At 48.7% G+C, this 25,141-nt stretch overlaps 1 protein-coding gene across 1 annotated transcript in view; it reads right to left on the reverse strand.

The window, feature by feature from the left end:
* Positions 1-18,376, reverse strand: part of akt3a (v-akt murine thymoma viral oncogene homolog 3a) — a 59,726-nt gene extending 41,350 nt beyond the window's left edge. Inside the window, exon 1 of the mRNA XM_035399743.1 lies at positions 18,256-18,376. Within this exon, the coding sequence (XP_035255634.1) occupies positions 18,256-18,301 (46 nt within the window). The 5' untranslated portion in view covers positions 18,302-18,376. The remainder of the gene's footprint in view (positions 1-18,255) is intronic.
* Positions 18,377-25,141: the final 6,765 nt, after the last annotated feature.

Below are 25,141 nucleotides of genomic sequence, written 5' to 3' on the forward strand. Positions count from 1 at the left end.
CTCAATCACATGTAACATCTCTGCAAATTATCTCCTTGTAAGCCTAATTTCATAAACAAGGAACCACCAATTATGCTAAATATCATTAATGGGCTGTGGCTAAGCAAAGCATTCGCTGCAGGAGCTGCATATTGGAAGTGAATGCAGATAATATGCTATTTGTGCTGAGCTCAGAGAGAGTCAGCTGCACAGCCAATGCTGACTGCAGTGGAGGCATCCTGCTCATGCGAAGCCCACCAATGTCAGCGCGCCCTGACAGTTCTCAAAGAGATCAACAATGAGACTGATTTAATAGGTACTGTGTGCTATGCTAAAGCCTTCTGAGAAATTATGCTTATGGTACAGATGTCATAGCAGTTAAGTGATCCTAATGGCATGCCCACAAGACAGACGGGCTGAGGGGCAATGATTAAGGAACCAGAGGAAACTGGTTTTAATGCTGGTGCTCCTAGCCTGAGAAATCACACAAACAAAAGTTTGTTAGCTTCCCAAACTCTCACAGCTTCCACAGAACAATTCACAAAAATTGCGGGTAATTTTCCACCCCCTTAACCTTAACAACCTTTCCAGTCAATCAACCCCCATACTTCCCACCATATTCAGCGGGGGTGGGGGGGGGGGCGTTCTCACTGTGGGGGACACTGCTGCTGGTGTTGGTCCTGTAGCTGTTACCACATCGCTGTATGGGCCCACCGCACTCCCACATCCACCATGCAATCACTAATTAAGCAGAACAGCGAGCCATTCCCAACACAGAGAGTGCAGCTCTGTGCCACACACGCCAGCCGATTCCCAACACACAGAGAGGAGCTTTGCAGTGGTTCTAACTTACACATCTCCTTGCACTGATCTTTGTGGATGTGGGGGGGGCGGGTAAGCCCCTCCCTCTTTCTCATTGTGGGCTTCTGTGACAGCAGTTACCTGCACCCCCAAGGCCCACAACAAACAGGTGCTTTGTTTTACAGACCCCCCCCCCTCCTCCCCCCACACACACTGTGTCAGGCAGGTCTAACACAGCTCTGAGAGGGAGGAAATGAAACCATTAGGGGGCAGTATGGAGTCTGTGCCCTGCACTGACCTGCTCCAAACGATGCTTCACGCTTGGCCTGGTCCATCACAACACTGTAAATCCACTGCAAAAAACTGCAGCCACAAGCCAGCCAGAAACCAGGACTTTCAATAATTCAGAGACACCCCTAACAACACCCCTAACAACACCTATAAACAGCACCAGTGCCAGAACGACCTTGGAGTAACCAAAGGGCTGTTTCCATGACAATTCCATTCATTTTTCTATCCATCAGTGTGGTATGTGGCAGAGCTTATTGCTTAAATGAGTAAATAAACAGAAATAAATCATCCTTGTGACTCACCTGCACTCACAGATCCGCAGCATGGAGAAGGAGCACAGCACAGCACCAGGAAAAAAGAGGAAAAAAGAAACACATCAGTTAGTCTAGTGGAATATCCAAACCATGCTTCAATTATCTAATCACCTGGCCTGTCACTAGTGCTTACAACAGCTCTTATCAGAAGGGGTACTTGGGTGAGATCAAATGCTACATACCGTGATTATGTATTAAATGCAACTCCACCCTTCATATGTTTTTATAACAAGTTTATTCATTGATTATACAAAACATTTAACATCAGCATTCACAGTGGATTAGAGGAACAACACCCATTAGGGTTTAGGGTTTATGAGGTAGTTAGGGATTATGAAGATGGGTAAGGGTATAGATGGTAGGGTTAGGGTTTCGGGGGATATGATTAGGGGATAGCTTTAGGGCTAGGGGGTATGATTAGGGGGTAGCATTAGGGCTTAGGGGTAAGGGTTTAGTGGTATGTTTTGGGGGTAGGGTTAGGGATTACGGGTAATGTTAGGGTTAAGATGTATGGGTAGGTCATACTGCTTCCTATTACTATCAGCAGTATCCAGCAGCCACTGCCTTCCACTGTATTTCAGTCAAAAGCAGAAACTATGACAGGCTTATAAAAGGGATGATTGTTTTATCTGGTTAGTGACACCATATATTTCCACATTTGCATACCAATGGCAGACCTCTCCCCCAAACACAAAGAGGGGGGTTGGGGGGGCACACACAAGGAAGATTTCTGCTTTAGGCCAAACAATTATAGGCTTTGTCTGGCCCTGTAGAAGTGCTTAGCTTGTGTGCAGGGCCTGCTCAGAATACCAATCAGCAGCCCCGCGCCGGAGCGTCGGGGTCAGCATGGGGTCGACAAACTGTCTGCGCCGCTTTCAGAGCCGTCTGCACTCAGAGACACATCCTCCCGCTGGAGCCAGCGCTGAGACAGCCCTTACAGCGAGCGCTCCGCTCTGCTCACAGCCCCGCGCGTGAGGGGGAGAACCACCTGCACCACCCGCCACACCCCGCCCTCACAGACCCCCCCACACCCCGCCCTCACAGACCCCCCCACACCCCACCCTCACAGACCCCCCCACACCCTGCCCTCACAGACCCCGCCACACCCTGCGCTCACAGACCCCTGCCACACCCTGCGCTCACAGACCCCTGCCACACCCTGCGCTCACAGACCCCCACGCTCACAGACCCCCCCCACACCCTGCCCTTACAGACCCCCACCACACCCTGCGCTCACAGACCCCTGCCACACACTGCGCTCACAGACCCCTGCCACACCCTGCGCTCACAGACCCCCCCCACACCCTGCCCTCACAGACCCCCCCACACCCCACCCTCACAGACCCCCACGCTCAGACCGCTCGTTCGGCTCTGATGAGCAGGGCCCGGGGTTTAAACACACCAGGGGAAAACCAAGGTTATATTTTTTGAGCATGTAAAAAAAAAAAAACCCTTCTGACCCTGGCTGAAAAACGAGAAAATGAACCAATCGCATTTCAGCAGGCTCTCGCACTTCCTCAGGCACAGCTAAGGCTGCAGGCTGTATCCATATCCATATTCTATGTACAGGTATATGATGCGTATATGTGATAACAGCTATAAAAGAGAAACCACCGGGACAGACCATATTTGTCAGCGGCATACCACAGTCTAGACAAAACCAAAGCCCTGACTTCCTGCTTAAAGGGCTTCCCCCTGTATTTCACTTCCTGTCTCACAGCCAGTGGGGTTTTTTAGTTTCTCTAAACAGGTGTGACAGGAGAGTCAAAGAAGCCCCCCCCCCCCCAAAGAGGCAATCCAGAATGAACACCCAGGAAAGCAGGTGCCTGAATCATCAAACAATCAATGAAATTTGATTGACTGAATCATCTCTAACATTATCAGTTTTAATACAGACAGGAGATTCGTTCATCTCTCATTTGTACCCCACAGTATAATATTTTTTGGTGAGCCCTTCTTGTGAGAGCTCAGCCTCCACACACACGTGCTGGAGCGCGCAGGGCCATGCAGGTGTGGATGAGCCGCCGGACGGCCAGGCGGGGGATACGCGCCTGATCCGCGCCGCGCGGCAGCCTTTGTTCGCGGTGCGTTATTATTGAGCCGTCCCTGTCCTGGGGGGCCATCTGCGCACACTGTGGGCCCCGTGGCAGCTGGCAGGAAGGAGCTCCCGCCGTCATCTGGTCCTGGGACACTGCTCGCCCCCAGAGCCCCGCCCCTCACGCCCCACCCCTCCTCCGCACCACAGCTGTGCAGCTGCTGCGTTCCCAGCACCCCCCGCCCCCACCGGATGGCCTGTGTGCTGCACTTCAGCTCTCTGGGGGAAAAGTCAGAGGAAATAGTTGCAGAGCTGACTGGTGCCCACACCCCCACTGCCCCCCACACCCCCACACCTGCCCCCCATGGGGGCTCCAAAAATACAGTGGGTATAAGTGAGCACACGCATGCGTGAATGCTTGTCTGTTTGTTTGTTTCTGTATGTCTGTGCTAAGGTCATGTGACCTGCAGAAAAAGGGAAGTTGGCATCTGTCTGCAACCACTCTAGTTACCCATGTTAACCTTAGAAAATCTGGATCAGGAGAAATCATGCAACCCCATGATATCAAAAAGGAACGTTCCTGTCTTTTAAACTTGTCAAAGACAAACTTCCGGGGAACGTGTGCGGAGTGATGTCCTGTTCTATCGGAGATGCAGCGCTGAATGTTTCATGAGCGCGGACAGTGAGGGTTATCTGAGCTGAGGAGCGCTCTGTAGGCACAGCGAGCGAGCCTTCACCCTGCACACACACACACACACACACACACACACACACGCTGTACAGGAGCACCACGGAGGCCACGCCCCCAGCACAGCCCTGTCAGCCCCCCAGCAGAACCAGGGTCTCCTTCCCACCGCTCCCTCTTTGGGCCTGTGAGTGACCTGGCCAGGATCACATTCCAGCCCTCCTCTCTGTCCCATGTCACTCTCTGCAGTCGCTCGCTTTGTTTCTTTGTTTTTTGCCAGCCTCTGGAGTACCGAGTTGTTCCGATTCCCATAAGACTGCTCACCTCTGCTCAGCCCAGTCTCGGTGTTTTACACTCGATATAACAAATATTCCCACATCTCGAAGCACATCCTGCAGCAGTGTATTTAATCACCCGCCCTCCCTCCACCTGGCACAGGTACTGTCCTGCGCCTGCAGAGCTGAGCCAGGAAGCAGCGGCCATTTCCTGCGCTGATCTCAGGACCAATCGGGCGCTGAGCCACGCTGGGGTTGGCTCGGCTCAGAGGGAAGAGCACCGCCTCGCAGGCCGCCCGCTTTAAGGCTCCTGCGGCTCCAGGTTAGCTGTTGGAAAGACCGCACGTCCGAACCGTCTCGTAACATTGGCTCAGGGCAATCATCCTCCCGCCTCCTCTTCCAGGCGTGTGCGGATATCAATCACCACACCCATTCATCCCATCACAAACAAGCCTGAGTACCCTATATGCTTACAGACAACTGCATATGGCCTGCACCACTTTAAGGATGAATCTAAAAACTATAGACTTCCCTGTGAGCCAGCAAGACAGGACGTACTTCATGAAAACTGATGCATTTGTAGTGAGAGAGTCCATAAACAGTCATACAGCCGATATACATTGGAAGAGCCGGACAGGCCACTTTTGTACAGGGGTTAACAGAGGCCACTGAGAGGGGAAACAGTGTCAGGTAGATTTATATGGTTCACATCTAAAATGGTTTTCAGCAAAAACCTTCTCAATAACAATGTGTAAGACAAGTTGGGCATTACACTGGCAGTGCTACAGCATTACTACAACACTCTCACTGCACATTACTGTAACACTCCCAATGCACAGCTGACCTGCAGAAACCTCATTCTGCATAGAGAAGTATTCAACACATTCAATACGTCTGTCAGCCTCTGCGCCTGGGAGAAATGGCCATCATGTTGCTTTTGAAACCAAATGGACCTAAAGGTTCAGGACATTATGGTGGCCCACAACAGCGACTGTGCATGAAAAGCGAAAGCACAGACATAAAGGGAAATGCGAGTTCATAAACTATGCAAACTCAAAAACACATGCAGAAATAAAAACAAACACAACAGAGGAGAATCGCTGCAAAACCAGTAGTTACAACGTAAGTGCACTGTAGCCACAACATTCTCAACACAAACAACACATCAGCTCAGCAGTCCAGCTGAAATGCACTCTGGGTAAGGGCAGGTCGCCCTGCGGCTTGATGACAATGCACTCTGGGTAAACAGCATGCCAAGTCCCAGATCACCCTTACTACAAAAGTAGTAGCAGGCTGAGAGACAGAGGAGCACTTTAAAGTTAGCAGGCAGGAATGTAGCCATACTCTGAACAGCACCAAAACATCTGCATGCACGATGGGCACAGAACCCTGGAGACGCTCAGACACTGTTTACTGTTTCCTGAAAGCATTCTCTGGCTGCATTTGATCCCAGATTTCAAACCACTGCATTTCCTTTCTTCTCTGGGCCCACAAATTAAGACTCAAACAGCACAGGTACTGGGGCTCCACGAGGCTCCCCCAGGGAACTCTGCAAGTGCTCCTCTCCTCTCTGAGCCTTAATGGACACTTGCACTTCAGCTTTACCTCAGTTGACACTGGATTAGAGGAAAAGGGTTTTTCCATGGGAAGCCATCTAAGGTGAACTGTGGCCCTCAGGGGAGAGAGAGACTGCAGGACAGGTTATAGTCTGCCATTTACTAGTGGAGCACACACACACACACAAACACACACACTGACACACATGCAGAGCACCACATGCTAACCATCGTTCTCACAAAGGCATCACACACAGGCACGAAGCACACCCTACCCATTCCCTACCCATTATCCCTTAAATGCCACACTGCTGTCCACACACGTACGTACATACATGCACACAAAAAACGTGCCCATTCTCACCATTCATTGTATTGCCCTTAGCAAGTGAACTGCATCTTAAGTACTGAGCTGTTACTTGTGCCTTTGAGCCCCAGGTAAAGCCAAGCATATACGTGTGCACAGGAAAAAACAATCTAAACTTTCTGTACACTGATATATCATACAGAAACAACTAACCTAGACGTTGCGTATACTTACATAGCATACAGAAAGAGCTAAGGTAGACTTTGTGAACATCAATAGAGAAATCAATGATTGGCACAACAGCACACAAAGCATAATATGGACACAACTGAACACATTTCCTGGCCCAGGATCACTGAGCCCTGGGTCCCTGCTATAAGGCTGAGGTATTGTGGGAAGAGTCTCCATGTTACAGCTTAACGGGCGATTTAACCCACGAGCCCTGCCCTGTGTGAGCGGTCACGGTCACGGTCACGGTCACGGTCATGGTCACGGCCTCGGCACAGCCCTGCTCGGTGCCCTTCCCAGGGTAACCCCCCCCCATGGCCAGCTCTGCCCCCAAAATCAGGGCAGTCGGGGGGGCGGAGCCTTCAGCCCACTCATGCCGCTGTGTGACATGCAGGGGCAGGCCCAATGCGCACATTACAGTAAAGACCAGCAGGTTCTGTGCTGTCCCAGCTGAGCTCAGATCACACAAAAGTGCGCTAGGGGGGAGGCTCACAGCCCATGTGATATGGGTGGTGGGGGGAGGAGGGGGATATAAAGACAGACAGTGGGGGGGATCTGAGACTCTCTCAGGTGCTTACAGGGCCTGAGCTCCTGATCTCATTAACCTCTCAGGCCCGGAGACCAGCCAGACTGACAGGGCGATGGTCTGCATCCCTGCCCAGCCAGCAGCCTGCCACTGGCCCCGCCCATAGCCCCACCCACAGGGAGAAGGGGAGGGGTTGCACACAGGGAACAGAGTAAGCTGCTGCTCAGGTGTGCCGGACAGGGAGGAGAAGCTGCGCTGGGCTGCGCTGTGAGCGCTGCACTCAGCCACCACATCACCCTCCATCTTCCCACTGTGGCACAGTAATGTGCACTAACAGAGTACACAATACAGAGAGAGAGGGAGAGGAGGGGGGAGAGAGAGAGAGAGCGAAAGCTCTGAAGGGCAGAGGAAGTGGAGACAGACACAGGGAGTGTGCAGACGGGTGTCTGAGCAAAGATCTGGCACAGCATCCACCCCCCCACACAGCTGCCTCTGTACTCAGTGACCCTGGGATGATTCACAGCAGTGACAGTGTCCTACAGCTCCAGTCTGCACGCCCATGCACACATCCAACCAAACACATCCATGCACACATCCAACCAAACACATCCATGCACACATCCAACCAAACACGCCCATGCACACACACCTGCACGCATGTCCATGGACACACCCGTGCACACACGCATACACGTACACATACCCATGCACACATGCAAGCTCACACACATCAGCACACTCATACATGCGGATGCACACATACCCATGCACACATGCATGCCCATGTCGACACACATGCACGCATGGCCATGGACACACCCGTGCACACACGCATACACGTACACATACCCATGCACACATGCAAGCATGCACGCATGTAAGCATGAACACAAAAAAATTTCTCCATTGTAAAACTGCAAAATTAATGTTTATTCAAGAAAACACAGTTTAAAAATGGCCCTTTCCCTCACAATATTTCATTCTATTTCTGCCTTGGCTTTCCTGATGCAGAAAGGCATATTGGACGTCTGTACATGGATAGTATCTTTGGACTCACAGCACTTCCTGTTCCATCAAGCCATTAGTTTCTGCTTGAACTGTCTTTCAGCACATCTTTAAATAATCACTTGCAAACAGCTAATGAGACAGCTATTACAGCCTAACTAGCTACTGATTCCTTTTGGCTTCTGAACAACATTTGACAGTACTTTTACTTAAGCACAGTTTGAATAAAATATTCTACTTATCACTACACTATTTCACCTGAAATTGGCTCCATTAAATGTTAAATTCATACAGCCAAATTTGTCATTATTCTTTCATAAAATTTCACCAACTAGTCCATAGGTTGTTGGTTTCCCATATTGCTGCAGGTGCAAAATCAGTTTGAATTGTTACTCCAGTGGTTAATATTTGGGTTGGTGCTGACACCATAAAATCAATCTCACACCCAAGAGCAGAAGCACATTAACTCCATTGTCAGGTGTACTCAGATACAGCAGGTAAACACTGTGAGGTGTGTACAGGCACAGCAGTTAACTTCAGATCACCCAGCCAATAAGAGCGTGAATCAAACTCAGCTTTACAGCACCCAGCCAATAAGAGCGTGAACCAGCCGTAGCTTTACAGCACCCAGCCAATAAGAGTGTGAATCAGCTTTGGCTTTACAGCACCCAGCCAATAAGAGTGTGAATCAAACTCAGCTTTACAGCACCCAGCCAATAAGAGCGTGAATCAGCCTTGGCTTTACAGCACCCAGCCAATAAGAGCGTGAATCAGCCTTGGCTTTACAGCACCCAGCCAATAAGAGCGTGAATCAGCCACAGCTTTACAGCACCCAGCCAATAAGAGTGTGAATCAGCCTTGGCTTTACAGCATCCAGCCAATAAGGGTGTGAATCAGCCTTGGCTTTACAGCACCCAGCCAATAAGAGTGTGAACCAAACTCAGCTTTACAGCACCCAGCCAATAAGAGCGTGAATCAGCCTTGGCTTTACAGCACCCAGCCAATAAGAGCGTGAATCAGCCTTGGCTTTACAGCATCCAGCCAATAAGGGTGTGAATCAGCCTTGGCTTTACAGCACCCAGCCAATGAGAGTGTGAATCAGCCTTGGCTTTACAGCATCCAGCCAATAAGGGTGTGAATCAGCCTTGGCTTTACAGCACCCAGCCAATAAGAGTGTGAATCAGCCTTGGCTTTACAGCACCCAGCCAATAAGAGCGTGAATCAGCCTTGGCTTTACAGCACCCAGCCAATAAGAGTGTGAATCAGCTTTGGCTTTACAGCACCCAGCCAATAAGAGCGTGAATCAGCCTTGGCTTTACAGCATCCAGCCAATAAGGGTGTGAATCAGCCTTGGCTTTACAGCACCCAGCCAATAAGGGTGTGAATCAGCCTTGGCTTTACAGCACCCAGCCAATAAGAGCGTGAATCAGCCTTGGCTTTACAGCACCCAGCCAATAAGGGTGTGAATCAGCCTTGGCTTTACAGCACCCAGCCAATAAGAGTGTGAATCAGCCTTGGCTTTACAGCACCCAGCCAATAAGAGTGTGAATCAGCCTTGGCTTTACAGCACCCAGCCAATAAGGGTGTGAATCAGCCTTGGCTTTACAGCACCCAGCCAATAAGGGTGTGAATCAGCCTTGGCTTTACAGCACCCAGCCAATAAGAGCGTGAATCAGCCTTGGCTTTACAGCACCCAGCCAATAAGAGTGTGAACTAGTTTTAGGTGGTGAAGGTTACCCTACAAGCACACACACACACACACACACACGTAGCAGCTCTGTAGTCACAGTACATTATTACTCTCACAGAACAGAGCAGGTCAAAATATACATGAGCCAGTTACAAATGCCAAACAGCTTTCCACCTTTACCCAGCCTGAGGTTAAAGGTGGGAGACCCAGCACCAGAGAAACAAATGCCCAGAGGAAGAGAGAGAACAGCAAGCCTGGTCATAAGGGAGCCATGCTCTCTGGGTGCTATTTGCATGTCTACAGCTACAACAAATACAGCTCTGAACGCATACACTGATAACATTCATCAGGAGCTAATATGTCACTAGAAGCACTGCAAATGCAGTGCAGTCAAAACCCATTTAAATCAGCCTCCATCTCCCCAGCACACTGCTGAGTATTTTAAACAAGTCCCCGGGGTGAGGAGGCAGCCGGAACAACCTGGAAGCACAGAGACCGCCGAGGAGAGCGAGCAGGGAGAGAGACTGGTGTCCTGGGGTGACCCACAGCCGGCCACAGAGCCCTCCCAGAGTGGAGTACTCTCATTCTCTCTCCTGCAGTAATTATGAATGAAGGAGACGTGCTCTCGCATAAACACACTCCCCGAGACCTCAAAAGACATCCAAGATGGCTCGTGGACAAGATAAAGCTCAGGGTAAGTACCTGGAATGCCAGGATTTTACACAGCAGACTGCTGATGTAGTTTGTGCTGGGTAAATACAAATAAACATCCCTGAAGTTCAAATTCAAATATTTCATTAGCCTGGAAACCTTCAAGACCAACTGAATTCCCAGATAGTTCATGTTAACTGATCATTATAAGGTAAATAGGTGAATTATTTTTCAACAAGCAATGCTGTTACAAGCAAGACAAGCAATAGTCAAGAAGGACCACACAGTGCCTTAGCAACTGACTCGGTACCAGTTACGCAAGCACACCCAATCAATACCAGTTACGTAAGCATGTGTTCCCAGCATGCATTGGGGTTTACAGAGGAGAGAATCATTTCCCATCAAGAAACGAGATACTTTTAAGTTTGACTGATGACATCAGCGTGGCTCTAGGTGCTGTCATTACTGCCAGTTCTAATCATGCTCTAGACGGGAATTAATAAAACATGGAGCTAAAGCTGCTGTTCAGACAGTTTTAACACACCAGCACACCAGTACTCATGCACATACATACGCCCCTGCCTGTGCCTGACCTCCCCTTATGTGTGTATATACCCCCCTGCCTGTATCTTACCCTCCCTCATGTGCATATATACCCCCCTGCCTGTATCTTACCCTCCCTCATGTACGTATATACCCCCCTGCCTGTATCTTACCCTCCCTCATGTGCGTATATACCCCCCTGCCTGTATCTTACCCTCCCTCATGTGCATATATACCCCCCTGCCTGTATCTTACCCTCCCTCATGTGTGTATATACCCCCCTGCCTGTATCTTACCCTCCCTCATGTGCGTATATACCCCCCTGCCTGTATCTGACCCTCCCTCATGTGTGTATATACCCCCCTGCCTGTATCTTACCCTCCCTCATGTGTGTATATACCCCCCTGCCTGTATCTGACCCTCCCTCATGTGTGTATATACCCCCCTGCCTGTATCTGACCCTCCCTCATGTGTGTATATACCCCCCTGCCTGTATCTTACCCTCTCTCATGTACGTATATACCCCCCTGCCTGTATCTTACCCTCTCTCATGTACGTATATACCCCCTTGGTGCAGGCACGTTTGTCTGGCTCTCTCCAGATGGAGCAGGGAGCCGAGGTTCTCTGGCCTGCAGCTGGAGATCAGCAGTTGAGGGCCGCTGGAGAGGCTGAGCTATTTTCATACATAAAAGAGCGCTTTCACACAGGAAGTGGGAGCGGATCGGGGGAAGCTGGGGGAAGAGATGGCAGGATATTTGAAGTGAGCTCCACAGCGCTTACATCCTCCCTGACCTCCCTGTGCTCACGGGACGGGCTGCGCTGAGCGCATCACGGGTGATCTGAGCGCAGATTCAGACATGCAGGGAAACGGGACCCCCACGTCAGGGCCAGGGGGCCAGCAGACACGGCCTGAGGAACAAAGCAGGGCTGCAGCACCGCATGAATGAAGTAACGCCACACCCTCAGACAGACTCACTCGCCGCTGTCTCGCAGAAAGATCCACAGAACGTTTCATAAAGCCTGAAGGGAAAGCAGGCAGTGGCAGATATGGAAGCTGGTGGGTATGTTGATAAGTTGGGTTCTGAGCCTCCAGCTGACACCCGCCCAGCTCTGACCAGCTTCACCAATTCTGCTAATGGCTCCCGCTCATTACTGAGTTATGAGCAGGGCTGGTATAACATGGGATTAAGGAGCGTCAGGATTCCATTGTAACAGGACACAGTGAGCGTGCGGACTTTCACAAGCACGCACACACAGAAGCGCGCGCGCACACACACAAACACACACCCTACAGCCTGTAGCCTCTGAGATAGCACTTCTGCCACATAGCGTATGAATGAGTGAAAACTCCTATCCATGGCCACTTCTACAGTATTGTTGGTAAATATTTAGAGATATTTTTGCTTAGAAGATGGTAAATAATTTGAGGACGCAGTAGTTAGGAGGCTAATTCGGACACAGCCCTACCATGACAAGGGGGTGGGGTAACATGCTCTGACCCCATCCCCTGCTCTGGCTGCACCCCTCCCTGCTCTGATCACACCCCTCCCTGCTCTGGTTGCATCCCACCCTGCTCTAGCCTCACCCCTCCCTGCTCTGGCTGCACCCCTCCCTGATCTGATCACACCCCTCCCTGCTCTGATCACACCCCTCCCTGCTCTGGTTGCACCCCACCCTGCTCTAGCCTCACCCCTCCCTGCTCTGGCTGCACCCCTCCTTGCTCTGGCTGCACCCCTCCTTGCTCTGGCCTCAACCGTCCATGCTCTAGACATGGACCACTGTGCGGATCACACTTCGGCCAGCAGTGGTAAGGGCCTCAATGTGGTCAGTGTTCCACAGACAGCCCTGAGGAGCGTCTGAATGGGGTGCAAGAGGCTCCCCTCGTGTCCTCCTCAATGAGGCCATTCATACGGGAGCAGCACTTCCAGTGCCCTTTCCATTGCCCCATCCCGCCACCTCACCCACATGTCAAAGGGGCACACGCACACTTACACCCACACCCATTCACTCCAACACACACACACATGCGCGCACACACACACACACACATGCGCGCGCACACACACACACACACAAACAGACACACACACACTCACACGCACTCACTCACACTGACATCTTCAGGAGTGAATGGATGCACAAGGGCTGTAGGGCAGGGCCAGTGAGATACCAAATTACATCACTCTACGGGGCGGGGCTGGAACAGCAAACCATGTATATCACTCGATGGGACGGGGCCAGGACAGTGGCATGATTGCTTAACTCTGTGGGGGTGGGGCCAAAACAGCAGTATGATTTCTTAACTCTGTGGGGCGGGGCCAGAATGGCTGCCTGATTGCGCTACTTCATGGGGCGGGGCTAGAAAGCCTGCATCATTCTATTACTCTATGGGGCGGGGCTAGAAAGCCTGCATGATTGCGTTACTCCATGGGGTGAGGCCAGAGCAGCTGCATGACTGTGTTACTCAGTGGAGCAGGAGCTAGAACAGGTCGTTGATGGCAGAGATGAAATAAAAACAGAATGCATGGTTCTCAGTAGGGGGTGCTCGATGTGGAAATTCTGGGCCGATATCAAGAAGCAATGTTTGTCTGCCCACACTGACTGACACTTCCCTATTTACAAATAGTAGACGAGCACATGCAAATTTTATTTGTTTAACAAAATATTTCAACTTCCTTATTTTATTATTAAGCAGAGAGCACTGTGTGCTTAATGCTGTAGGCTATTTGATTTAAGTCAGACATAATGGGACTCGTGTTGCCCAAAAAGTTCCACTTTCGACTCATCTGTCCATAAAACATTATCCTAAAAGGCATAGAGAAATTTTTGCAGGCCAGCCACTCCTGGGAAGATTCACCACTGTTCCAAGTGTTCTCTATTTGGAGATGGCTTTCATTGTGGTTCGGTGGAGTTGGGCTTTGTACCATGTGGCTTGGTACAGTAACCCTTTCCAGACTGAAATATTTCAATAACTTTTTTCTCATCTCTTCTGGAATTTCCTTTGATCGTGGAATAGTGCACTTGTAGAAACTTTGAGGTGACTACTGCACTCTGATGGTAAGGTTGAATGAGAGTGAGGTTTAGATTCAACAGGGTTGGTTGCAATCAAGGTTGGCTGTGTTCACTTAACCTAATTTAATTGATAATTAGATTCAGCTAATTAGTTGATTGATTGATTTACTAATGGAGCAATTACTTTTTCACAAGGTTGAGAAGGGTGTTTGATCAGTTTTTAAATTAAATAAATGAAATTATTTATTTTTGTCTAATATTACATTTTCTCGAAAGATCTGTAACCATTCAGTGTGACAAACATGCAATAACATACAAAATCAGGAAGAGGCAAATACTTTTTTAAAGCAATACATACTCTTTTATGCTTAAGAATACTTGAAGTATAATTACAGTTTATATCCAGTACGCTTATTAAACCATTTCTTCACATGGGAATGAACAGTGCATATTTTGAGATTGCAGAATCATTGGCGCATGTATCTTGCATCATCATATCAGCTATGACACAGCTACAGCTAAGTTTGTTTAAGCTATTATCGGCCCATTTCTGAGACCGGCCAGCACATCTGGCGCACGGTCTCAGCATTACGTCCCCCGAGAGGAATCCTGCACAGTAAACATGCGTGTGGGGAACAGAAGCCCCAGGGGTGCACATCCCCACACTGAGCGGAAGGAGAGAGCGCTGGGTCAGGGCCTCCAGCTGCAGCTGTCTCGTGATGCCATGATGAGCAGACGGACGCAGAGGGTCACATGACTGCTCTGCTCCACAAAGCCGCACTTTAGAGCGGAGCTGACTGTCCCGCACTGTCCCGCCCCGCCAGCCTGCCACAGGCTCTTCCTCTTCCTCTCTAAATGGAGGCAGTCTGCACACTCAGGCTGCTCTTCCTCTCTAAATGGAGGCAGTCTGCACACTCAGGCTGCTCTTCCTCTCTAAATGGAGGCAGTCTGCACACTCAGGCTGCTCTTCATCTCTAAATGGAGGCAGTCTGCACACTCAGGCTGCTCTTCCTCTCTAAATGGAGGCTTCTGCAGACTCAGGCTGCTCTTCCTCTCTAAATGGAGGCAGTCTGCAGACTCAGGCTGCTCTTCCTCTCTAAATGGAGGCAGTCTGCAGACTCAGGCTGCTCTTCCTCTCTAAATGGAGGCAGTCAGCACTGTCAGGCTGACCGATATTCAAAGAGTTGTGAAAAATCTGGACTGGACACATTTGTTAAGTAATGATGGAGGTGGTTTCACAGACTAGACCCATCGTGGCCCTGCAGTACACAAGCGGTTCTAGACTAAACGCGGTATCAAATAAAATCCCAAATATACAGTCATTAGAGCACACAGCCAATCCACAACCAGGTACTTCTGTTTTTGAGTAACAAGAACAAGAATCACAGAAGCTTTGTAGTGGTACCCAAAAGCACACCCCCTGTGTGAGCTAAGATGGTCTCTCCCCAGAATACACCCCCTGTGTGAGCCATGATGGCCTCTCCCCAGAACACACCCCCTGTGTGAGCCATGATGGCCTCTCCCCAGAACACACCCCCCCGTGTGAGCCATGATGGCCTCTCCCCAGAACACACCCCCTGTGTGAGCCATGATGGCCTCTCCCCAGAACACACCCCCTGTGTGAGCCATGATGGCCTCTCCCCAGAACACACCCCCCCGTGTGAGCCATGATGGCCTCTCCCCAGAACACACCCCCTGTGTGAGCCATGATGGCCTCTCCCCAGAACACACCCCCTGTGTGAGCCATGATGGTCTCTCCCTAGGCAGGGTGCCTGAAGGGAAGGCTGTAGTGCTGGACCGAAGGTTACCATGAGAGAGATGCAAGAGATAAAGCAAGACATAGCTAAAGATCTCAACAATCCACAGCCTTCTAGGATCACAACTACAATATTCTCCATCAGAGAGACTGAAGCCCAGGGGGAGTCCCCCATCCCAGCAGGAGAGGAGTCACTGACCCCCACAGGAGGAGTCACTGACTCCCCACAGGAGAGGAGTCACTGACCCCCACAGGAGAGGAGTCACTGACCCCCACAGGAGAGGAGTCGCTGATCCCCGCTGGAGGGGAGTCACTGAGTCCTATGACTATGAGAATCTACATCCTATACAATACACATAACTACAGAGTAGGAAAAGTAACATCCCTGTTGGTTTTGGGTTATGTAACTCTTATGTCATTCAGATGCATTATTTTAAGTGTACACCCACCACAGGAAGTAACTGAATACATTATGAATGTAACATTTGGCTGAGAGGTCCCACCGCTTCATGTAAGAAGACCTCAAGACCTGGAGGGTTAACCAGTCAATTCATATTAGCCTCTGAAATCTTACTTTAAACATAAGAGGAAAATATCAAGCAAACGAGGAGATGAAAATATATATCAAAAGATTAAAGTTTGAGATCTAGTGAAATGATACTGATGAACAAACAGACTCAAGGATATAACGATAACAAATGTACGCCAGACCCTGACTGGAAACTGCAGACTGTGTGCCAGTGTCTTACTCACTAACGCTAAAGAACTGATGAACTCATTCCCGACACCAAAAGGCTTCTCTAAAACAATGAAAGGGGAACTTAGCCTGCAAAAGCTGCTGTCAAGGTCTCAACACAAATGGTCAACGAGAACAAAAACCAACTCCAAAAAACTTTCCTCATTCAGCACCTGTGTGTGTGGGTGTGTCTTTGTGTATGTGCGTGTGTCTATGTGTGAGTATGAGTGTGTGTGTGTGTGTGTGTGTGTGTGAGAGTATGAGTATGTGTGGGAAACCACGTGCCTGGAGTCACACTCAGTCTGGCTGGCCCTCCTGAGCACATAAACATTATGTAGTGCCGTAAACAGGAAATGATGTCACCTCCCCCCGCTTTGTCCCATGAATCGCACAGCTCTGTTTAAAAGTGGCAGAGCAGACACAGCCTGTGTCAGGCTGGGCCGCAGGAACAACAGCGCTGCAGTGTCCACCCCGCTGGACGGAGGGAGGGATGGAGGGAGAGAGAGAGCCAGAAAGAGAGAGGTGAATGGGGTCATCTTGGAAGGAGCCCAAGCCCAACAAAACCACGTCTGTTTCCCAGGCCGGGGCCAAGTCTTCCCGGCCCTCCGGCCTGGGCGTGGCCCTCTCAGGAGGCGGGAGGGAATTTCAAACTGAGCCGGACGCAGAGCAGCGGCGGGAACTAGGCTCCGAATCTCCGGCTCTGAAACGCCCCGCCCAACTCCTGCACCCCTCACGCGCCCCAGTCATATCACCGCCCCCTCTCACCGAGCAGCACCTTAAACACACCGAGAGCATCATCACATTCAACAGCAAATCGGATTCAGAGGCCATGCGTGCAGCTGCAGGAACCCAGGAGACCGGTCCATCTTTGTGCTTTCATTCTACATTAAATTTGACCTCAAGCTATTTTATATGAAGAGACACAGCTCGTGAAAATGTCACGGTCAACCATAAATCGCATTAAAAACATTATAAACTGTCTTTTAAATCGGCACAAACTGGATGAACTAAACCTCCCAGGGGATCATAAATACAAAAAGATTAATATTTATACAAAACGCAAAACACAATGCTGGTAAACTTACTGGTGTCACATGATCACATGCAAAGTTTTAACGGACAGAGAAACGATAAACGATAAACAGTGCCTGTATAACACACATGCAGGACAGGACCTGCTCTGAAGACAATCTCCCTATGATGCTGTCCCTTCATCATAGCCCTGGGGGGCCAGAATAACCCTAACCCTAACCCTAACCCTAACCCAACGCCCACTGAGCTTCCAAACCCAGCTCTTGCACTGTGTGCACTTGAGCCTGTAGAATGGCGGAGCAGGACAGTGCCTGAAGTGCTGTGAGCCAGACAGGGCAGCAGAGTGTGAAACTGCGGGATGAGAGGGGAGAGGTCTCTGCAGTCTGTCTGAGAGAGACTCAGCAGTGCACTAACAGTCAGACGCAGCAGGGGCACCCACAGAGGAAGCCTAACCTTAACCCCCCCAAAAAAGAGCTGGAAATAAGCACATGCAATAAAAAAGGCTTCCCTGATATGCTCGAGAGTAATGCACCCAGAAATGAACTCCTGAACTGAAAACCACTGCAACAGAAATAACCACACGCTCCACCTCTTTTACCCCAGGATTCAAAAACACTGTATGGCAGCCAGGTAAATCAGAGGAGTGTGGGAGCAACTGACTGGAATAAGAGACACAGACACATTGACACAGAAACAAACACACACACAGACACAGACTCACATCACACACCCACACACACACAGACCCACACACTCACACAGACAGAGACACACACAGACACACACACACACACACACACACTCACACATAAACCCATGAGGTGGAGGCTTACCTCTTTTCTGCACCCACCCTTCTTTGACGATAGTGACATCGCTCATGATGGCTCCACGGTGAGCCTGCCAGTCCCAAAAGGCAGTCTCCTCTCCTGGGGAGTGAGGAGGGGGGCGGGGGCAGGGGGCAGGGGGCGGTGGGCGGGGGGGAGGGTTTGCGCTCTCCCTCTCTCTCTCTCACTCGCTCCCTCTCTCTCAAGCACTGTGTGTATGTCGCCGTCTCTCTCGCGGGCGGCTGGTACTTCTCCCGTACCGCTGGCGCTCTCTCCCTTCGCTCGCCCCAGTCCTTCCCACCCTCCGCCGGTGCCTCAGCCTGGAAGGAAGTAACAGAAAAAAGTAACACATGACTTTATTCTCGCTCTCTCTCTCTCTTCCACCCCCTTTAGATTCACTCTGACATTACAAACAACAAAGTCATTGTTAAAACACGAAACAAGCCCCTCCCCCTTCCTCTCCCCCTCCCTGCACAACACCACTGGTCCTTCCTCATTTCTCCTTCTTCAGTTGCTTTGGGCGCTGGATGTCTCTGTGCTCAGACTGTAAGTCTGTGCCTGTGTCTGTGATCAGGCTGTGGGTGCTGGATGTGACTGTGCTCAGACTGTAAGTCTGTGTCTGTGATCAGGCTGTGGGTGCTGGATGTGACTGTCCTCAGACTGTAAGTCTGTGTCTGTGATCAGGCTGTGGATGCTGGATGTGTCTGTGCTCAGACTGTGGGTACTGCATGCGTCTGTGCTCAGACTGTGGGTGCTCGGTGTGTCTGTGCTCAGACTGTGGGAGCTGGATGTGTCTGTTGCCAACTAAGATGCCTCACATAGGCAGAAACAGTTGTATCCATTTGTTTGAAAGCAATCACACAAATCCTTTTAACAATAAAAAATATCTAATTCTGTCTGTTAAAATCTTATCTGTTAAAATCATGGTGGCGAAATCAAGAGACATGACAAAGCTTCTGTTTTAATATAACAAAGGATGTGAAATTATAACTGATTAAATTTAAGAGTAACTGTTACACAACTTTTGTTGTTATGGCTCAATAGGTAATTTACTCATTGCTGAGCAACTTAGTTAACTGTCGTAACATTATGTCATAACATCATTGTCTTAACTTTCATTTGCAAGCAAGCTAGCAGTCTCAAAAAAAGCCAACTCTTCTTTTTTTTAAATTTTCTAGCTAGTTAGACATCTGTTTGATGCAGGTTAATATCTGGTCTAATTTGAGATTCCAGAACATGCCAGAACATCAGTTGGGTAACTTGAGAAATACCAGCTAACCTCAGACACCTCTCCAGAATGACAATGACTTCAGTGACTTCACAGGCCGTTCCATTTGCAAGAGATTAACCTGAAGCCTACAGAGGAAGCCATCTCTCAAGGCCCCCGTTTAGCTGGGCAACAAGGCAGCTGCCTCTGGAGCAGAAAGCAGCCCTGGTGTCTGCCATCATCCTGGGTGACCTATGGAGCACATAAAGAGTCCTGCTCCTGGCCACAACTGCAGATTCCACTGATAACCGCTTGGGCACGAGGACACTGCTGGCATCACGGCTGTTGTCGCCCTCTTGCAGTCAGTCATGCTGTTGACCCCGATAATCTGACTCGACCCCACAGTAAAAGCGAAACGTGCTGGTCAAAGATCAACAGCTTGGACAAGAGGCCTCGTGATGAGACTATCCTTAATTTATATCTTCAATAATGTGGTGTCTTCTGGGCAGACAATGCGGTGCATTCTGCCGAATTTCAGCCCGCATACGAATCAACCCGTGCGGCTGGAGGCATTCTCTGCCATGTAGGCCTACTTTCTGTACTGTGACCTCATCTCCATCTGTAACCCTCTCTGCTCTCTCCCGTCTGAATAAAGCTAAGAGTAGTAGGCTATATAAGGACGGTTGGCTGTGTACGCTAGGTCCTATCCATCCGAAGCCTTGTCCCCCATGGTAAAATCAGACATGGGATTGGCTGGTTCACAGTTCACAGAGGACCCTCCCTGACACACAGTTGCTCAGAGTGAATCTGACTTTTTTACAGTCTGACACCCTGAAGGAAAACCACTAAATTTCCAGAAATAAGATCATTATGCACAACTGCCTTCAAAGATGCCCGCTATTGCGGTGAATCTCCTGCTTCTCCGCATGGTGGTGACTGCTTAGAACCACAGCCATGACACATTCCTTCTCTATGACTCTCGACAACCCAACAGCACACCCAGACAATATCTATCCAATAAAAGACTGCTACCACATAATACATTCCAGTCATGCATTCCCACATTATGTACAAGAACAAATGTTCAGGGACCACTCAAACCAATTCAATGTACCTGGACCATTTAAACTGTAGATCCAGTTCTATTCCTTAATGATGGTCCTGAAAAAAAGCACTTCAATTATGATTACCCACTTTAAGTTGAAATGCAGCACTGTGATAAGACTGGCACTAAACAGCAGCACAGTGTTCAGACTGGCACTAAACAGCAGCACAGTGTTCAGACTGGCACTAAACAGCAGCAAAGTGTTCAGACTGGCACTAAACAGCAGCAAAGTGTTCAGACTGGCACAAAACAGCAGCACATTGTTCAGTGTTGACTGCCACAAAACAGCAGCACAGTGTTCAGACTGGCACTAAACAGGAGCACAGTGTTCAGACTGGCACTAAACAGCAGCAAAGTGTTCAGACTGGCACAAAACAGCAGCACAGTGTTCAGTGTTGACTGCCACAAAACAGCAGCACAGTGTTCAGTGTTGACTGCCACAAAACAGCAGCACAGTGTTCAGACTGGCACTAAACAGCAGCACAGCGTTCAGACTGGCACTAAACAGCAGCACAGTGTTCAGACTGGCACTAAACAGCAGCACAGCGTTCAGACTGGCACTAAACAGCAGCACAGTGTTCAGACTGGCACTAAACAGCAGCACAGTGTTCAGACTGGCACTAAACAGCAGCGCAGTGTTCAGACTGGCACTAAACAGCAGCGCAGTGTTCAGACTGGCACTAAACAGCAGTACAGTGTTCAGGCTGGCACTAAACAGCAGCACAGTGTTCAGGCTGCCATTAAACAGCAGCACAGCGTTCAGACTGCAGGACCACAGCTTGTTCATTCACAGCGCACTCTTCACCCGTAGCTTTTCCTTCATTGGAACAGAATGTAACAGAACAGTCACTGTAACTCCATCAGCACTTCACAACCATAAAGGCATCGGCTCCAAGGACACAAACCTATACTGAGGAAGCCAGCTTTACAATGACAATTCAGTAACATTACATTCATTTAGCACATCCTGTTAGCCTGAGCAGCTTATAATGTAGGGGAAACATTATGGCTATCAATGTTCCTAAACCAGGGAGTAACATATGCATCATCGCTAAAAGAATTGAGCACATTAACTATCATAACCAAGAACCAAAATATAATTCCTGAATATGTAAAATTTATATTCATAACAAGCCCCAAGAAGAGAAAAGTACTAAAACCTGACTCCACGCAGATTTAGCTGAGGATATATGCAAGCCGCATAAAAAGGAAAGATCAAAGAGTAGCTGACAGAAAGTCATCTTCAGAAAGACCAAAAGCAAAACAAGATTTCCACATTTCCGCAACAAAAAGAATGAGCCAATTTCATTAAAAGCATCTTTAAAATCAGTTCTCACAAGACAATATTTTCAAATCCATTCACACGTTTCACAATGTTACTCCACGCTAGTTCCTCTTTATTTTTCTATTGCATTTCCTGTTGTTTCTATCATATTTTTGTACCTTGTTATAATAGGCTCCAACTGTTGAAAGGTGCGTGAAATGAGCACCCATTGTTGCTGTCAGGATTATTATTTTTTTATTATTATTTTATTTTATTAATTTTATTTATTAAAACCTGGACAGATACCAATTCTATCATCAAAGTACTTAGGCACATAATTAGACTGCAGGGCCTTACGGCAACATCTATATTTCAGTTATTTTCTTGACTTTCCTGATGACACACAGTAAACAGTTAAACAAAGACCTTCATTCAAAGTGGCATGCAGCTCACTTCCTGTACAGTGCAGCTTGAGCAGGTCTCTCAGAAGGCCTGGCGTGCTGGGTGAACTGGTCACTTCCCACTCACCAGAGGGAGAAACATGCCACATCTGCGGCTTTGTCTGTCTTCCTCACCGTCATTTGCCAAATGATTATCATTTCCCGAATACTTTTGACTTGCGGCTTTAACTCATAACATAAAAACCACTGCTGTACAAAAACAAAACAAGGATTTATTTGTGTAAAACGCTGTACGCGTGTTGTCGCTGAGTCTGGGACAACATGTTTCCCCACACACACAGATCATTCACAGGCACTTACTTTTCCATAAAAATGTACTTTGATTTCATTTCCAAAAATTTTTTTTATCGATGCAGTTGCCAGCCAACATCTGCTTAGTTTAACATTTTCAACCAAACCAGATTTTCAAATACGAACACCAACTGTGGAAAGGACGTGACAGCGGAATATTACTTTTAGCTCATTTTAATAAAAAAATGACATTTCTTCATGCGTTAAGTTAGCTGCAATGACACTGTGCTTAGGCACCACCTAAGCCTCTTTGCCAGAAAAATACAGGTCTAGAAGTAAGAATTTCAGTGTTTTACATTACATTAAAAAAATTTTCGGGGAATTTCACAGCAAGGCTGAGAGAAAAGGAGAACCTGTCCCCTGAGGAGTAACAGTCCGGTGACACCTGACCGGGTGTCCGACCTCATGTGGCTGTAACTGAGAACCTCAAATCAAATCTTATTTTGTAAAGCATTTCTCACAATGACATTTTCAGCAGACCCTAGCCTAAAACCCACACAGAAGCCCAGGGTAACAGAGTCAAAGGAAAACTCCCTCGGAGGCAAGGTCAGGGCAGGGCGGGGTAGGGTGGGGCAGGGTGGGGTACGACAGAGCAGGGCGGGGCAGCTGCACCAGCTCAGAGCTATCACAGAGCGCACCACAGTCACACAGCTGAAACATAATTTGAAAGAAACCACTCAACTCATCACTGCTTAATAATTCATTACCTTAAACTCTCACCCCTTCCCGGACATAGCCAGTAAGCAGTGACTGTAATTAATATCGCTGTCACAAAAAGCTCATACTTTGGAATGTGATATCATTCCTTTTTTACCTTTACAATCCATGTAATAGTGCAGGTGCAGAAGTGTGGCACTGTTCTGGGTGCACATGTGCAGTTAATATCACTGAGTGCATGCCCCATGTCCATTTTGAAAGCAAACACTAATGTATGGGAACCGATGCCACAGTGCTACCGGGTTGCAGCACCCAATCCTACTCATGACTCAGACAGCTACATGGCCACAGGGTAGGCCCTAAAAATCTCACTACTATTGCAGGCTTCACCCAGCCTGGGCTGCAACTGGGTACTATTGGAGTCAAAATGATTAATCACACCGGTAAGATAAATGATGGTCAATTTGAACAGTCGGGGCCATTTAAGTAAGTGTTTACAACTTCATTTCCTCATGCAATATTGATACTCAAATTATATTAGAATTTTCAATAAAATGTTTAGGAAAAGTCATGAAGAGGGAGCTATATGGATTTCATGACAGTAGATTTATTGATTGTATTAAAGTGACAACAGTCAAATTGACTGCCGTGGTGTTTCTATGGTTAACTACTTTCTAACTAGGCTACTGTAGCTACCTTGCAAATGGCACGTTTTCAAATTAATTTAAATATGCATTATTATTATAATCATAACAAACACAGTACAAAAATCCCAAGACAGATGTTCAGTCATCACATGGGAATCAGTGGAGGTGGTGGGGAGGCAGGAGGTGGCGAGGGAGGCAGAAGGCAGGAGGCGGTGGGGGAGGCAGGAGGTGGCGGATGAGGCAGGAGGTGGGGGGAGGAGGCAGAAGAGTGCTGGACCAGACAGCAGCATCCACACCATTAATAGGCTAAATCTCGCCATGTCACAGACAGCACCAAACAAACTCACTGGGAAATAATGCCACACTTCCGCTCTATTTTTTATGGCCATATTAAATCCAAGTGGGACTGGAGAGCTTCTGGATTTCAGGCTCAGAGTCTGCTGGTTTTTGTGTTTTCCTTAAGATCAGCAACCCATTCAGACCCAAAAAAACCATGTGACCTGAGTTAACTGCGTAATCAACTGCTTTAACTGATCAATTGCTGTGTTACTCAAGCGCTGAGTAATAACTAAAGCCAGCATATCCTGCGGCTGTCCTGGACCACGAGTGAAAGCCACTGTATCTACACTTCCATCCATGGAGGGGCTGGAGCCTATCCCAGCATGCAGTGGGCCAGAGGTAGGAATACACCCTGCACAGGTCACCAATCAATCACAGGGCCCACACATCGTTCACTGACACATTCATATCTACAGGTGATTTGGGGTGTCTGATTAGCCTATGGCAACCTCCACACAGAAAGGCCCTCAGTCAGGATTCAAGAATAGAGCATTCTGGGACTTCCACAGACTGGAGCATTCTGGAACTCCCACAGATTACAGCATTATGGGACTCCCACAGACTACAGTATTCTGACACTCCCACACACTACAGCATTCTGGGACTCCCACAGAGCAGAGAATTCTGGGACTCCCACAGACTACCGCATTCTGGGGCTCCCACAGACTTAAATGTCAATATACCTGAATTTTCAGAACATGGCTTTTTTCTGCTTTTTTTCCACATGAAAAATGCAACCCCTGAGAGGCAAGTGAACATTGAAAGCAGGAAAAAAATGAGAAGTTTCCTCTTTGAAGCATTGTACTCAAACTCACATGTGACCAAGGCATGACTGACATTAAAGCCGCCATCATAGGGGTCGGTGAATACATTATAGCAACCTTCATAGGGACCCGTGAATGACATTAACATCCTTAATAGTAG

Source organism: Anguilla anguilla, chromosome 18 (genome assembly GCF_013347855.1).
Source record: "Anguilla anguilla isolate fAngAng1 chromosome 18, fAngAng1.pri, whole genome shotgun sequence".
NCBI classification, from domain to species: Eukaryota; Metazoa; Chordata; class Actinopteri; order Anguilliformes; family Anguillidae; genus Anguilla; species Anguilla anguilla.